The 16,815-nt window shown below is 43.6% G+C and overlaps 1 protein-coding gene across 6 annotated transcripts in view; it reads left to right on the forward strand.

Annotated features, from left to right (window-relative positions):
- Positions 1-16,815, forward strand: part of LOC148898029 (inosine-5'-monophosphate dehydrogenase 1b-like) — a 30,821-nt gene that overhangs the window by 1,621 nt on the left and 12,385 nt on the right. For 3 of the 6 annotated variants that reach the window (XM_088996806.1, XM_088996808.1, XM_088996807.1), the window contains 10 exons: positions 3,350-3,448; positions 6,788-6,836; positions 7,272-7,373; positions 7,489-7,563; positions 9,510-9,716; positions 9,797-9,884; positions 9,972-10,171; positions 10,747-10,837; positions 11,068-11,163; positions 11,343-16,068. In XM_088996806.1, the coding sequence (XP_088852932.1) occupies positions 3,350-3,448; positions 6,788-6,836; positions 7,272-7,373; positions 7,489-7,563; positions 9,510-9,716; positions 9,797-9,884; positions 9,972-10,171; positions 10,747-10,837; positions 11,068-11,163; positions 11,343-14,791 (4,456 nt within the window). In that variant the 3' untranslated portion in view covers positions 14,792-16,068. Of the gene's footprint in view, positions 1-3,349; positions 3,449-6,787; positions 6,837-7,271; positions 7,374-7,488; positions 7,564-9,509; positions 9,717-9,796; positions 9,885-9,971; positions 10,172-10,746; positions 10,838-11,067; positions 11,164-11,342; positions 16,069-16,815 lie in introns of those variants that run through there. The other 3 variants (XM_088996809.1, XM_088996810.1, XM_088996811.1) reach the window with 1 other exon arrangement.

The raw sequence follows: 16,815 nt of genomic DNA on the forward strand, positions 1-16,815 counted from the left end.
AGGGAGAGAGAATGTGAGAGGGAGAGACAGAGAATAAGAGACAGAGACTGAAAGGGGCGGTGAGAGAGGGAGAGAGAGACACAGAGAGAGAGTCCGAGAGAGAAACACATTAAAGTCATTTATGAAATGATATGAATGACTTAAAAAAAAACGTTTTTTAGAATAATAACATGCATCACTTATGTCCGTTATTTATTACATATGAATTTTTTCAATTATAGTCGCGGTTTGGGCAAGCATTATGGAAAATGACATGATTGGTTTTCTTTTACGGGCAAGATCTGAACTCTGTGTCTTGATTTTGACACCTGTCATCTACATAGTAATTTCCCCATGTTGTTAGACACTGGGCGGTGGTGGTGAAAAAATCTACAGAAAGCCACTATCACAAAATCAGCTAAAAAGTCACCTATTTTCTTGCAATTTACTTACCCATGGCCAGTGGTGTAGTGGTCCCTTGAGAAGTGGGTATACTATAAAATTTCACAAAAATTCACAGAAAGTAGTAAAGAAAAAAAGGACGGTCTTAGAACCAGTGACATGTAAGACTACTCTATTTACCCAGAAATTTGTCATTTCTACTCGCTCACTATTATTAAATTATCATGACGTAATTGGGAGCAGTTTTTAGTTACTACTGGTCACAGAAATGAATGTAAAATGTATTTATGATGAGGCAAACATGGTGTTTGGTAACATTTATTTAAATAAAATACTTTAAATCTGAAGTTGACAATGCATTCTTGTTCATATTTAGCATAAAATAAAACACAAATCATTCTCTTACAAACATCAAAAACAATCAATGAAATTAAAAGTGCACTAAATTAAAAGTGCACTGTCATAAAATGTCATGAAATACATTTGTTCTCAAAAGCTGAACAGATTAATTCAACAAAATACACTGCTCTAAAAAATTAGAGGAACACTTCGAAAACACATCAGCTCTAAATGGGGGGGGGCGATCTTGAATATCTTTCCTGATAATGAGCAGGTGATGTACTTGTAACAAAATGATGCTACATAATTTGATAGAAATTAAAATGATCACCCTATAGAGGGGGGGGGGAATCAAAGACACCCCAAAAATGAAAGTGAAAAAATCATGCAGCAGACTAGTTCATTTTGCCAAAATGTCATTGTAGCAACTCAAAATGATTTTCAGTAGTTTGTGTGGCCCCCACGTCCTTGTATGAATGCCTGACAACGTCGGGGCACGCTTCTAATGAGACGACGGATGGTGTCCTGGGGGATCTCCTCCCAGATCTCGACCAGGGCATCACTGAGCTCCTGGACAGTCTGAACCCAGGTCCCACTGCACCCAGAGCATCACTGACCCACCACCAAACCGGTCATGCTGAATGATGTTGCAGGCAGCAACTCTAGGCCCTTTCTGTAGAAAGGGCCTGGAGATGCCATGGAGAATGTTATTCTGCCTCCAATGGTCTGGCCAGTCATTGTTGATTTCTACACAAAAAAATAAGAAAAATGATGCATCTCCCTGTCTCTCTCTCACGCAGTACTGTGATAACAATAGTCATCAGCATTTCATGGATCTCCCTCCCTATGACAAAGCATACAAGATTAGTGATTGAAAAATTTGGGAGAGTTTAACATAAAACAACAAATTTAACAAAACATGTACAAAATGTTAATAGCTTTGTAAAAAGAGAAAAAATATGGATGGGTTAGAGACAAAATAAATAGAACAGCAATAAAATAATATCACACAGAAATTCATATTGTTTCAAGCTAAATCAACATTCACAATGTGGCTTAATCTGTCAAAATCACATTTTGTTACAGTGTGAGGCTTCACTTTTCAATAAACTGGAGATGCAATTTACTGACTCTGTATGTTCTGACCTGGTGGGGGTAGACTTGGTCCTTGTCTGTCCTCATACTGTCTTCCCTGTCTAGCTCTCGGCTGGGAGCTGCTGCTTTCTGGGCTGGGGTCTGCCTGGGCCTGGTCTGGGCCTGATTTGGGCCTCTTTATTTAAAAAATCTGCAATGATTCCCTTTCTTTTCATTGCTATCTGTCCCTATACAAAAAGACTGGTTAGTCCACAGTGTTGTTTTAGGCGGAATGCAAATGCAAATGCAAAACACCAATAAAAATGACTTAAAGTGTCCAAAATCTGCTAATAAATGAGCTGCGAATTGGGTATTTTCAGAAAGACCCGCCCCCAGTTCGTGACGTCACGCCAAGACGTCTTGCCTTGCTCGAGAATCAAATGCTATGCTATGATATGCTTTCTTGTTACGCATCCAGTTATGAATATGATTCAAATAGTTCTGAAGAGGAAAGTATAAATGAAGAGGAAAGTATAAATGTTTGCGATCATCTTCCGGGTCATTTTGAGGGATCAAGACATGTGTAGCGTCACAGAAAATGCAGAAGATGGCACCAGAGCTCCGTTGGAAATGGGTTAATTTTTCAGCTTGGAATTTTTGTCAGTGAATATCAAAGAGTTGTCTCGGTGGAACATACGATTCACCATTGCGTTATGTGTTTTCCTTTTAATTTCGCCATTAACATGGATCAACACAATTTTTTCAGACCAAACAAAGTACCGCAAAATTGAGGTAATGGAAGGTATTTGAGTCATTGAGGTGATGCAAGGTATGTCCTTTCTCGGTCAGGGGCGTTCCTTCAGTGACGTGACGTGAGGACTCGTCACCAACTCAAAAACAAGATTTCTGGAATATTCAGCGCGAGTCTTAAAATGTAAAATATAGCTACAGTAAAGTCTCGTTATATCGATATTCAAGGGAGTCCGAAAAAATATCGATATAACCGGGACTATCGATATATCCGATATCGATATAACGAGACTTTACTGTATATGCGGTGGAATCTTAAACTCAGTAGAAGTCATTTGAAGCCATTTTACAAATTATGGACAAAAATTATGGACACAGACGTCGGTTGTCCTTTAAATTTTAACAAAATACATTTGCTGACTGTAAGTTGCTTTTAAGGGAGATGAAACGTAAATGGGAAATGTTAATAAGTAAATTGATTTAGAAATCGACGGTGAAAATTTATTCGTAGTGAACATGATCACCTAGCTATTAATTAATTCAACTTTGAATTGCTCGAATTAATGGCAAGGTCAAGCTTGCCATGTTGAAACGGATAACGGGCTAGCGATTATTGCTAAATTCAAAACGAGAAAAAAAGTTAACCTCTATGAGCAACAACCGAGACAACAATTTTTGTGTCATTATTTCAGTGTTGGTTGGGTAGTTTTCTGCTCGATGGAAGTAACTTATTGCCTATTGTTAACAAATATAATAAAAAGGTCTATGTTACAAATTCCTAGCATGTGTGTATTTCCTACTTCAGCATGGCCGACTACTTGATCAGCGGAGGTACAGGCTACGTTCCCGAGGATGGCCTGACAGCACAACAGCTCTTTGCCATCGGTGACGGTCTGACATACAAGTAAGGGATGCCAACAACACAGCCGTGTGCACAACACATATATCTCCCCCAGCTGACACAGAAAGTGCAAGTAAATCCACAGAGTTATGTGTTGTCTTTCATTAACTGCGTGTAATCTTGTCAGCGATAACATATCTGCACCGGTTTTATGTGGAGGATTGTTTTGAGTCGCATACTTTCAAGGATGACTAAGTGCTGAGTGGATGTTAAAAGCACGCATGTTTGTGCGTGTGCGATAATGTCGCCACTCATTTCCTTTATGGGTGTTTGCAGGGTTTATCACTGTCAAGCGATATAGTCAGAACAGAATATATCCATTTGGATTGGAAGATTAATGTTTTAAATATGGGAGAATGTATATGGAAACCAAATCCTACCATTGCAGGCCTGAAATGAGACCTCTCAATAGTTTAATGATTTCCCAGGTGTCTTGATAACAGGTCTCTGTTTCTTCTGGAAAAAAATACAACAATAAAATACACCCACCCACACACACACACACACACACACACACACACACACACACACACACACACACACACACACACACACACACACTCAAGTCAATTTATTTCATGTGTTTGTACCCATAAGTTATCATTCGACTCCTCACACAGATCAACAACTATGCTCATGCTTTTTTATATAAAGAAAAACAAATGAGCAAGCACTTGGTGTTTTTTTTTTTTTTTTGGGGGGGGGGGTCGCCTGTGAATCTGTCATTTACAGGTAAAAGTAAGCAAATCACAGAAGATGTACAGTGATACCTTGGTTTACAAACTTAATTGGTTCCCAGACAGAGTGTGTAAGGCGAAAAGTGTATATCTCAAAAATTAATTTCCCAAAGGAAACCATTAAAATGAGAATAATCTGTTCCCAGGTCCCCATAAAACACAATTTTCTACTTTCTATTTTTCTAAGCCTTAAAACTACACAAAATATACCTTATTTCAGATATGATAAATTTGCTATGGGATTATAATTAAATAAATAAACTTTAGTGTATAATAAAGTGGTTTTATTTACCTTTGTGATGGTCGTTGATGTTCTTGATCGAATGGAGTTGCCGGTTTCATCAGCATTAAACACTTGATAAGGAACGTAGCCTTCTTCTTTCACCATCTTGAGGAATGATCCCTTGTTGGTTCTTTCTCTGTGATAATTTTATCTAGTTCCTCATCAATTGTGTTCTTTTTAGCTGGGTTGATAGCTTTTTGCATCAAGTGTAAAGATGACTTGTGCGGGTTATTTGTGGTTATTTTAACCTTGCAGTCTACACTCTGCCTTTGAACTATCAAAGTTGAAACAAGTCCAAATGTCATTGTTTTCTATCCATTTTGTCACTATTTCCCTTTTTTTGTTTGTTTCAAGCTCTGTCGTCTCCCTTTCGTGTGTGTGTTTCTGTTTCTGGTTCAATAACCCCTCCCCCGCTTACTGCTGCATGTGTCCTGCTGTCCCCTCCCTCCTCTCGTCTGCCTGTCTCTTTAATGTTTAAAACACCTCCCCTCAGTGCTGCGTTCTTGACCAATCACGTGGCTTTCAACAGAGACGGGGAATAGAGGACAAAAAAAATGTCGGCTGCCATATTCATTTTTGGAGAACAGCTTCACTCTCTCTCTGTCTGTAACCCCCACCCCCTCACTGCTGCGCTCTTGACCAATCACGTGGCTTTAACCGACGACTGGAGGCGGGGAATAGAGAACCAAAACAAGCTGGCTGCCATTTTCTTGTTAGGAGAACGGGCTCGTTCGCGAACAACACATCCCTCATTGTGCCAGCTCCGTGTGTATCCCGAAAAATAGTTCGTTTGCCAATGTAAAATTTTCATAAATTTGACGTTCATAAACCGAAAAGGTCTTCAACCGAGGTATCACTGGTAATCAGTTTTTCAATATCATTTCACATTTAAAGATGAGGAATACACGCCATACCAGGTGGCCAGGTCAAGTAACAACTCATTGTCATCACTGGCGATTTGGGGTTTCAGAGGACGGTTATGACAGTGAAACCACAGACATATTTTCTCATCTTATCGTATTATTACCTACACCAGTGTCTGAAATAACGTCATCCCGGAGGCCCGGGGCGTACAACTTTTACATCGGGCGTACAACTTTCAAAAACGTCTTGGCCTGGGTGGCCGACAACGTCAAGAAAAAAAAAAAGATTATTTTCATATCAAACGTTTGTTTTATTCAATAAAGCAAAAGCTACAAGCAAACCGCTACAAGCCACATGGACTCCTCTTTCGACGTGCCTTTCAAAACTCTCAAGTAATTCAAATAGCTAATTGGCAATTTGCATACTTGGCACGGCAGCCAATCAGAAGCCTGCTTCTTGCTTCGGACTACACCGTGACTGTAAAGTGTACTTGAGAGTTTTGAAAGGCGCCTAGAAAGAGGAGTCCACATGGTTTTTCGCAGAAAACGCAACGCAAACATTGCATTCTGCACCATGACGACAAATGACAATTGGAGCAAAATCTTCAGCAAGGGATATTTACCATAAATTAAGCAAGGGAGCGTGTGTGGTAAGTACTTTCTTAATTAAAAAAACTCCTTTATACTTCGCAACTATGTTTTTTTTTTTTGCGACTAGTCATCTTATTGTGTTTCAGGTTATGAAAAATGAGGCAGGCAACTTTATGGCCGGGTAGGCAACTTTATGGCCAGGTAGGCAGTGAATAGCCCATCATGTGACTTGCCAATCATAATTTGCGAAAACTCTGACGTTGCCAGCGCCTTTGAGCAGGCCTTGGGTTGCCAACTCGAACGCTGATTGGTGAAAGCAACTGCTTCATCACCATTGATTTTTATGCTGCCTGCAGAACTGATTGTGAAGGCGTCCAGGTAGATTTCTGACCCTGCTGACAAATGATGTTTGAAATGTGTTTGGTTAAATGCTTAAATACGAAAACACACATCTGGAAGCAGCACAACAGGAGAAAAGCAATGAAAGGAAGCTGAAAGACAATTTGGAATTATTTACTAATAATTCTTGACATAATACACATTAGTCTGTGATTGGGATATTTTTAGGCAAACAGAGAAGGGCTAGGAGGGGCTGACGGCCCACCACTGCAAAATAATTCATGATTTCAATCTTATTTATTACATGATTATTTGACATTTCAGGAGAGATTTTAGCAAGGACTACACTTAAAATGACATGGTGGGCCAAACCTGGCTTTTATTGGGCTTGGGCTTTTATTTTGACACCTGTACACAAGACACACAATGATTTATTTTTCGGAAATCCCCTTTTCCCCGTGTTGTAATATTTTACAAACGTGATGCATTATTCAAATCTGATACTTATATATGTTGTCTCCTTTCTCAGTGACTTCTTGATTCTGCCTGGTTTTATAGATTTTACTTCAGAGGAGGTGGTGAGTATCAACGGCCATGAATCACGGTTTATTTTGTGAAAAGTTGACCATTTACAGTTTCACCATGCACAAGCTATCACTTGCTTCTGAGCATCCCCTTGTTTTCTTCTCCTTTGCCAATTCTGTTGGGACCTTGTATTATTTACATGCACAGAGATTCACATGAGTTGTTTGTCTGACAGCAGGTGCTTGCTACAATCACAAATTTATGTCTCACGACCTCGGGCTAGTGAATTCTCTCATGGTCTGGGATATGAAACAGTGAAACAAAAGTAGCATTTGATTAACAAATGTGTTGCACAGGCACCTTTGCGATGTGGTCTGTGCATGGGCTAGTTGCAAATTCTTAAACGTCACACACCTTTGTGACAATACACTCACTTTCAGGTGACAACGTCATACGATACTGCACGACTTGCTTGTGATTTTTTATAGGACCTAACCTCTGCATTAACACGGAAGATCACACTGAAGACGCCTCTCATTTCGTCTCCTATGGATACAGTAACAGAGTCATCCATGGCCATCGCTATGGCAGTGAGTGCAGTCTGGTGCTCATGTAGCATGTTTATTTATTTTTTCCATCCGGTTTGTCTGTCTGATTACCTCATCCTGAAAAAAATATCCTATGTTTCCATTTCACTGGTTTCAGTTGATGGGTGGGATTGGAATCATTCATCATAACTGTACGGCAGAGTTCCAGGCCAACGAAGTGCGTAAAGTCAAGGTCAGTTATGAAGCCATGAAGTGAAGCTGCAACTCAAATGATACTTTATGGATGTTATGATACATTTTCCCCATTGATGAGCAGTATGTACATTTTCACCCCGAAAGTATAAATAAACAAACAAATAAATGAAGAAATAAATACATATATAAATAAATAAACACATAAATAAATATATAATTACATCATTAAATAGAAAAATAGATAGACAAAATGAACATGGCCTTGATTCTGAGGACATTTTCAGAGTACATATTCAAAGAGCACAAAAAAAAAATCCTGTGACTATAAAGTGTCGCTTAGAAAGGCGCTTAGAAATTAAATATATTCTTCTTCTTCATCTTATTATTATTATTATTATTATTATTATTATTATTATTATTATTATTATTATTATTCTTTTCCTTTAAAAAGTCAATATGTAGTCCCAGTCTAAGTAGTCTAAAATAAGTTTTACAAGAAGAGTTTTGCGTAACTTTTACTTGCATTATATTAGTTGATTAAAAAATGTCACTTAAATGTCTCCACAATCTTGAGGTTGCGTGACGACCATGCTACCCCTCTGAGACAAGACACTCCTACTATGATCTAGAAAACTGTTAGTCCTTTTTTTCCTATGTCAAGTTTACTTTTAAATGTCACCCTGTTTAGACTATGGATAAATGTTGTCTTTTTAGAATGATATGTACTTTATGAAATGTGTTGTGTATCACTCAGTCTGTTTATATTTTAATGATTATTGATTTAATGATTTTTCTGCTTTGGGGTGGTTAATTTGCTCTTGAGTGAACATGACCTTTTCTCCCATGTGGTTGCTTCAGATGCACTTCAGTTCTTTTGGGGTTGTTATTGCGAAACAAAATTGTGTAGAAAAGGGGTAATGAACTGATTTGAACCTGAACAAGTCAAATATACGAGTGGTATGTTATTTATTAGTAAGGTTGAAAATGCTCCCAACAAACCCAAAACCTATTGGAGTGGCAGGTTTTACACAAGTCCTTGTGCGCTTCACTTATATAAAATGTGAACGCATAGTGTTCAAGATTTGACACATTGTATTGCCATTGGACTCGCTAAGGCCCCAAAGGAGGAGCTGGACAACTTCGCTAATGTAACCGGCCTCAGGCCTAGGGGATACCTGAGTCGGTCCAAACGCGTCACAGGCAGGTAGCACTGTGAACGACGAGGAAAGACGACACGAGACAACCGTGTTATTCAGCTTCACACAACGGCATTTATGACCATTTACTCATCAAAACATCAATTTCAATATCAGAATACATTCAAGTGTAGATCTATACATTCAACATCTATACATTGTATATATCCTCCACATTCGCACATGCTTATGCACGTCTGCCCGCTCATGTGTGTTGTACTGGGAACTACAATTGACATCCAAAAATCCAAATTCATCAAAGCCACAAAATATTCATCAAAGCCACAAAACAAGGTTTCATATATAGCATCGCCCAATAAGTCCCCAATTACTTTAACATCTTGAGACTGTCAAACACTTATTATTTTGAATACCTGTGAACGACGAGGAAAGACGAGACAAGACAACCGTGTTATTCAGCTTCACACAACGGCATTTATGACAACTGCGCATGCGTGAGCTGAGCCTACATCGCCTTCCTCTGTTCCATTCACAGGCGCGTAGCGCCCTCTCCTGACTTGGTAGTCTAATCGACTAACATACAATAACAGAGGTCGTTTCTAACCCCCTACACTAACATGATGGAAGGGACTTTTTAAATGAAAGAGTCCATTTTCTGCTGTTAACTTTTCTATGTTGGTTTTATTTGGACCAAATCCTTTTTCTAAACTATTTTGCAAGGCACAAAAGAAAGGTGCGAATGTAAAAGTGTTTTTAAAAAGTGACTCTGTGAAACACCCGTAAAAACAATCTGATGCTTTTCTCCGGCATATAATGTTATTTTCAGAAATTTGAGCAGGGATTCATCACGGACCCTGTAGTAATGAGCCCCCAACACACGGTCGGCGACGTATTTGAGGCCAAGATCCGCCACGGTTTCTCTGGGATCCCTGTGACAGAGGCCGGCAAGATGGGAAGCAAGCTGGTCGGCATCGTAACCTCGAGAGACATTGACTTCCTGTCTGAAAAAGACCACAACAGACCCCTAGAAGAGGTGTTATTCCTTTGATTATATTGACATCATAGAAATGCTAAATATGTGACATGTAGATTCAGCCTGACCAATATTTATAGGCAATGACAAAAAGGGAGGATCTCGTTGTCGCACCGGCTGGTGTCACACTTAAGGAGGCCAATGACATTCTTCAACGGAGCAAAAAAGGTAAACATGGGGCTAAGAGAGAAGACAAATAATTTAAACAACACCTGACCAGCAAAACACTTCATAATAATTCTGTGACATTTTTAGGTAAGCTTCCAATTGTCAACGACAGTGACGAGCTGGTGGCCATCATTGCCAGGACTGACTTGAAGAAGAATAGAGACTACCCTTTGGCTTCCAAGGACTCACGCAAGCAGCTACTCTGTGGGGCAGCGATCGGCACCAGGGATGATGACAAGTACAGACTGGACCTCCTCATGCAGGCGGGGGTTGATGTGGTGGTCCTGGTGGGTTTCCAGAACAGTATGATCTATGTCAAGTTTGCACAGCAAATAACAAGCAGGATATGATAACTTATTTTCAACCATTGTTTCTCTTTCTCTTTCTTTTCTTTCAGGGTATTGCAACATTATTAATTCTGTTTCCTCAGTTGAACCACTTCATGTTTTGTAGACAAATGCTACTTTATCCCTCCATGGGACATAGCTTATAAGGGTGGACAGCTTATCGTGAATTACCTTTAACTCATTCACTGCCATTCCCAAATTTATTTGGGTTTTGGTATTTCTTGCGGGGAGTGCCGATAAAGCACTCCTCAGACCTCTGGCAATGTTTTTTCCCCTCTGCGAGGGGGCAGCATTTGCCTTTTGTACAGCCACCCCCACTTGCAATTCATGTTTATCCGGGCCCATATAACTTATGAATTAACTAGTTTTCTGATGACAGAAGAGCGTCTAAGGTTTCTTACGCTGCATTTTGTTGGTCCTGGAATTTGAGTGAAAATGACAAAAAAAACCTGGCACTGGAGTGAACACATTTGTGCACGTCAGGCAGTGAATTAGTTCTTTTTTTTTCTGACCAGGACTCATCACAGGGTAACTCAGTTTACCAAATCAACATGATCAACTACATCAAGCAGAAGTATTCTGAACTTCAGGTGGTTGGAGGAAACGGTGAGATTTTTTTTACTATCTTCTTCTTTTCCTTTCGGCATTTCCCTTCCACAGCAAAACAGTGTCCTCCATCTTTAGAGGGTTGATCCGCATGTTTGTTTGGGCCAAGCTTTTATGCCCTTCCTGACACAACCGTATTGATCCGGGCTTGGGACCGGCACAAGAAGACTTAGGAGATCTTTTATTACGGATTGTTGCTATCCCTTCTTTGAATGTTTGTCTCTCTTTAGTGGTAACGGCTGCTCAGGCTAAAAACCTCATTGATGCTGGTGTGGATGCCCTTAGGGTTGGCATGGGCTGTGGCTCAATCTGCATCACCCAAGAAGGTAAATGATCGTGTCTTAATGCATTTGTGACCAAAAATTCACTCATTTCTCGTAAAGTTCCTAAATCAAAGTCAAAAGTTGCTTTTAAAGGCTGATGACATCATAATGCAGTTTCAATTTCAAAAACGTTTTTCAAATGCAGTCCACAATCTGAGCTTTTAATTATCTGCTTTTTGTAGGATACATACTGTCACTACTTCTCTCACTCATTCTAAGATTATTTGTTCCTTGTGTGGCGGGCACTAGGACCAGGCATCTCACCCAGCAGGTGCAGAGGAGGGGGCGGTTCATGTTACATATATTACACTGCTTTCGCTGTTCAGTTCAGATCCACTTGTTAGCCGTTGGAATAAACACGTCTCCACATTTAGTCGTGTGTGCTCATTCCTCAACGGCTACACTGGTGACCCCGACGATGGAAATGTTCATGGCAACGGACGAAGATGTATCTTCTACGGCCATGTCGCCACGACCGGCGCCCAAACTCGCAGCTGCCGCCTACGCCGCGAAGTTGCCCGAGTTCTGGCACAGCGACCCGGCTTCGTGGTTCCAGCATGTGGAAGCACTTTTCCACCTACGAGGCGTCACGACAGATGACCCAAAATATTACATGGTCGTGGCGTCCCTCGACCAACCGACAACGCATCGCATGATGCAACTTCTGCTCGCGCCTCCACGATGCGGGAAGTATGACGCGCTCAAACAACTGCTGCTCCGGCGGTTCACGCTATCGGCCTCCGAGAGAGCAGACAGACTTCTTTCGCTTCCCGGACTCAGCGACGGAACAGCAGTGGATCTAATGGACAAAATGCTGTCGCTGTTAAATTCGGATGATGGCGGATTCCTTTTCCCCCACATTTTCCTTCGCCAGCTACCACCCGAAGTGCGCGCCGTGCTCGCTAACTCGACGTGCCTAGCCACCGGCGACTATCGTGGCTTGGCGCAAGAAGCAGATCGAGCACTTCTGGCGATACGGCGGTTAGCCGTGCAAATCGGTCCGAACGTCGTGGCCGCAGTGGGATCGCAGAAGCGGCGCGGGAAAGCCACCTGCTATTTCCATCAGCGGTTTGGCGCCAAGGCTCGACGCTGCGCACCTCCCTGCTCCTACGAGACGACAGGAATCTTCAACGCCCGACACCCAGTAGCAGCCGTGGGCGCCAGCAACGAAAGCGAGCTGCTTTTCGTCACGGACTCCTCGTCAGGAAGACGTTTCCTTGTGGACAGCGGGGCACAAGTAAGCCTGCTGACGCCCACCGCTGCGGACAAGATGGCAGGTGGATGCGGGCCTGCCTTGTGCGCAGCTATCGGCTCGCCCATCGCTAACTTCGGTTCCAGGTCGGTGACTGTGCGTTTCCACGGACGGGAATTCAAGTGGAACTTTATTGTTGCCGCGACCACAGTTCCCATAATTGGCGCCGATTTTTTATGTGCTCACGGACTTCTTGTGGACATTGCCAACCGTCGTTTGATTGACGCCATCTCTTTCGCCACTTTTCCGTGTGAGGCCGGAGGGCTCGGGGCGTTAACGCATGCAAATTATTTAACATCGGGTAACGTTTATGAATGCCTGCTGACCGATTATCCGTCGTTAACCACACCCGCCTTTTCCAATGCCGATACTAAACACGGGGTAGAGCATTTCATTCCCACGGTTGGCCCGCCAGTTTTTGCCCGCGCTCGTCGCCTCGACGCGGCAAAATTGGCAATGGCGAAAGGGGAGTTCGCGACGATGGAGCGCTTGGGCATCGTGAGGCGTTCCAACAGCCCGTGGGCCTCACCATTGCACATGGTCCCCAAAAGTGACGGTTCTTGGCGGCCGTGCGGTGATTTTCGTCGGCTTAATAATGTAACCACACACGACCGTTACACAATTCCGCACATCCAGGACTTTTCCGCACGTTTGGCCGGAGCCGTGATCTTTTCCAAAGTTGACCTCGTTCGCGGTTATCACCAGGTTCCGGTACGGGCAGAAGATGTGCCAAAAACTGCAGTAATAACCCCTTTTGGCCTTTTTGAATTCCTCCGTATGCCTTTTGGCCTGAAGGGGGCGGCACAGACCTTTCAGAGACTGATGGACTCAGTCTTGCGAGGTCTTGATTTTGTATTTGTCTATCTAGACGACATCCTTGTGGCCAGCCCTTCACCGGAGGAACACCTGTCGCACTTAACCGAAGTTTTCAAGCGCCTTGATTCGCACGGCCTTATAGTTAACCCTGTTAAGTGCCAATTTGGTCTGTCCAAGATCTATTTCTTGGGGCATCGCATTTATCCACAGGGCGCCATCCCCTTACCCGCCAAAGTGCAAGCAGTGGTGGATTTCCCCCGCCCGGCCACAGTTAAGGCTCTGCAGGAGTTTTTGGGCATGATCAATTTTTACAACCGGTTTCTTCCTCACGCAGCCGACCTCCTACAACCCCTCTACGGCGCCTTGAGAAAAAAGAAGGCTAACGACCCCGTCGAGTGGGCACCGCAACGAGCACAATCCTTCCAAGCTCTTGCGGGTGCAACTCTTCTGGTCCACCCAATCTCAACCGCACAGGTGGCTTTGACTACCGACGCGTCTGATGTTGCGATAGGGGCGGTGGTTGAGCAGCTTGTGGAGAACGAATGGCAGCCCCTTGCATTTTTCAGTCCGAAGCTGCAAGATAACGAACGCAAGTACAGTGTTTTCGACAGAGAGTTGTTAGCACTCTATCTTGCAACGCGCCATTTTCGTTTCCTCCTCGAGGGGCGCCGGTTTACCGCATATGTGGATCACAAACCACTCACATTCGCCATGTCAAAGGTGACTGAACCGTGGTCGGCCCGACAGCAACGGCATTTGGCGGCCATTTCTGAATTCACAACAGACATTCAGCACGTGGCCGGCAAATGTAACCCTGTGGCCGATTGCTTGTCACGCGCAATTGTGTGTCCAGTCCAGCTCGGGGTGGATTTTTCAGAGATGGCCACCGCCCAATCTGAGGATCCGGACATGCACGAACTCAAGGCAGCAGGCACAGCCCTGAAACTTGAGAAGGTGGCACTGTGTGAAGGGGGTCCCGCTCTCCTCTGCGATGTGCTACGGGTCGCACTCGTCCCGTGGTTCCGCAGGAGTGGCGTCGGCGAATTTTTGATTCTATTCATTCCCTCTCACACCCTGGCGTCCGGGCGTCAGTCAAACTACTTGGGGCCAAGTTTGTCTGGCCTGGGTTACGAAAGGACGTCAGGATGTGGGCAGCTGCATGCGTGGCATGTCAGCGCGCCAAAGTCCACAGGCACACCCGAGCAAACCTGGAAACTTTTCCAATTCCGGACAGGAGATTTGACCACGTCAATGTGGATCTGGTCGGGCCCCTCCCTCCTTCGCAGGGTTGCACACATCTCCTCACCATGGTCGATCGAACCACTAGGTGGCCGGAAGCAGTCCCCCTGTCCTCCACGACCTCGGCAGATATTGCCCGCGCATTTCTGTCGTCCTGGGTCGCACGTTTCGGCACGCCATCCGATATCACTTCGGACAGAGGCCCCCAGTTTGTGTCCGAGCTCTGGTCGGCCATGGCGCAGTCCTTGGGTGTGCAGGTACACCGCACTATGGCCTACCACCCGCAGGCTAACGGGATGTGCGAACGCTTCCACCGGTCACTGAAAGCCGCGTTACGGGCCGCGCTGTCGGACGGTAACTGGGTCGACCAGCTTCCGTGGGTCCTGCTCGGGTTACGTTCGGCCCCTAAAGAAGACCTTAACGCCGCCCCCGCAGAGTTAGTGCTCGGTCAACCACTCCGCGTTCCTGGTGAATTTCTGCCTGAAGCTTCGGGTGCACCTTCATTCCCCCTTTTGCCAGCAGAGCCCCTGACTCCAGCACCAATTCACCACTGCGTCCCCAAAATATTTGTTCCGTCTGCGCTTAGGTCAGCCCGTTTTCGTCACCGCTCTCCCCTCCGACCGCCGTACGACGGCCCGTTTAGAGTGCTCGAACACGGTGAAAAGAGTTTTGTGCTCGATATGGGTGGGCGGAGGGAGGGCATTTCAATAGACAGGCTCATTTAGTTGCAGGCGAGGACGTTTCGCCTGCCCAGGCCCCACGTCGCGGACGCCCTCCAAAACCTCCAGCCTCTCCGCGGCATGCCAGGGTTGAGTGTCGTTCCCCCACTGAGGTCTCGCCCGAATCACCTTCACCACCGAAAGACGGACTGCGTAGTGGTTGGGGCAGGCTGGTTAAGCCCCCTGCAAAATTTTCACCTTGACCTTCCTTCTGGGTGTTCCGGGGGGGGGCTGTGCACTAGGACCAGGCATCTCACCCAGCAGGTGCAGAGGAGGGGGTGGTTCATGTTCCATATATTACACTGCTTTTGCTGTTCAGTTCAGATCCACTTGTTAGCCGTTGGAATAAACACGTATCCACATTTAGTCATTTGTGCTCATTCCTCAACGGCTACACTTGCTTCATAAGCCAAAAAAATTATTTAAAAAAACGGAAAATTATGGAATAATGGGTAAATCACAGAGAGTTTAAATGTTCGGAGTAGCATTGTATAGAGGTGTTTGTTCAAGTCGAAACATACTGGGTATTAAGTATCAACACCATGCATTCAAGATGTACACAACCATAAACCCATGTGAGATAAATGATTGAATTCAGTCGTTCAGTTATTCAGTAAAACAAAACCACTTTCAAATGACACTAAATAATAGCATACTAGTTTGAAGAGGAACACTTAACACATTGTCGATGTCAATAAACTCACGCTTGTGATAAGAAATTATCGAGAAACTTGCTGCACCTCACACCAGCAAGTTGTGACAAAATAAGTAATTCATCATTGGGAAAGTGTGAGAATAGTGAGAAAACAGTTAAAATATCCCATCAATCAGGCTCCACAAATAACCCGCAAGTCATCTTTACACTTGTTGCAAATAGTTATCAACCCAGCTAAACAGATCACAATTGATGAAGAACTAGATACAATTATCACAGAGAAAGCACCTACAACGGATCATTCCTCAAGATGGTGAAAGAAGCCTATGTTCCTCATCAAGTGTTTAATGCTGAGGAAACCGGACACTCCATTCCATCAAGCCATCAATGACCAAAGGTAAATAAAATGACTTTATTATACGGTACAGTTTATTTATTTAATTATAATACTATAGTACATTTATTACATGTAAAATTAAATAAGGTTTTGTGTAGTTTTATATATATATATATATATATATATATATATATATATATATATATATATATATATATATATATATATATATAAAAAATCCTCGTCTCACCCACCATGGGTGGTGTCTGTCCCCATTTCAGCTCGGGTCCTCTACCAGAGGCCAGGAAGCTTGAGGGTTCTGCGCAGTATCCGTGCTGTTCCCAGCACTGCGCTTTTCTGGACCGAGATATCCGATGTTGTTCCCGGGATCTGTTGCAACCACTCGTCGAGTTTGGGGGTCACTGCCCCGAGTGCTCCGACCACCACAGGCACGACTGTCACCTTTACCTTCCAGGCTCTCTCCAGCTCCTCTCTGAGCCCTTGGTATTTCTCGATTTTCTCATGTTCCTTCTTTCTGATATTCCCATCACTCGGGACCGCTACATCCACGACAACGGCTTTCCTTTCCCCTTTATCTATGACCACGATATCTGGTTGGTTGGCCATTACCATCTTG

This window comes from Hippocampus bargibanti, linkage group LG05 (genome assembly GCF_051943395.1).
Source record: "Hippocampus bargibanti isolate YZ-2025 linkage group LG05, ASM5194339v1, whole genome shotgun sequence".
Classification (NCBI taxonomy): Eukaryota; Metazoa; Chordata; class Actinopteri; order Syngnathiformes; family Syngnathidae; genus Hippocampus; species Hippocampus bargibanti.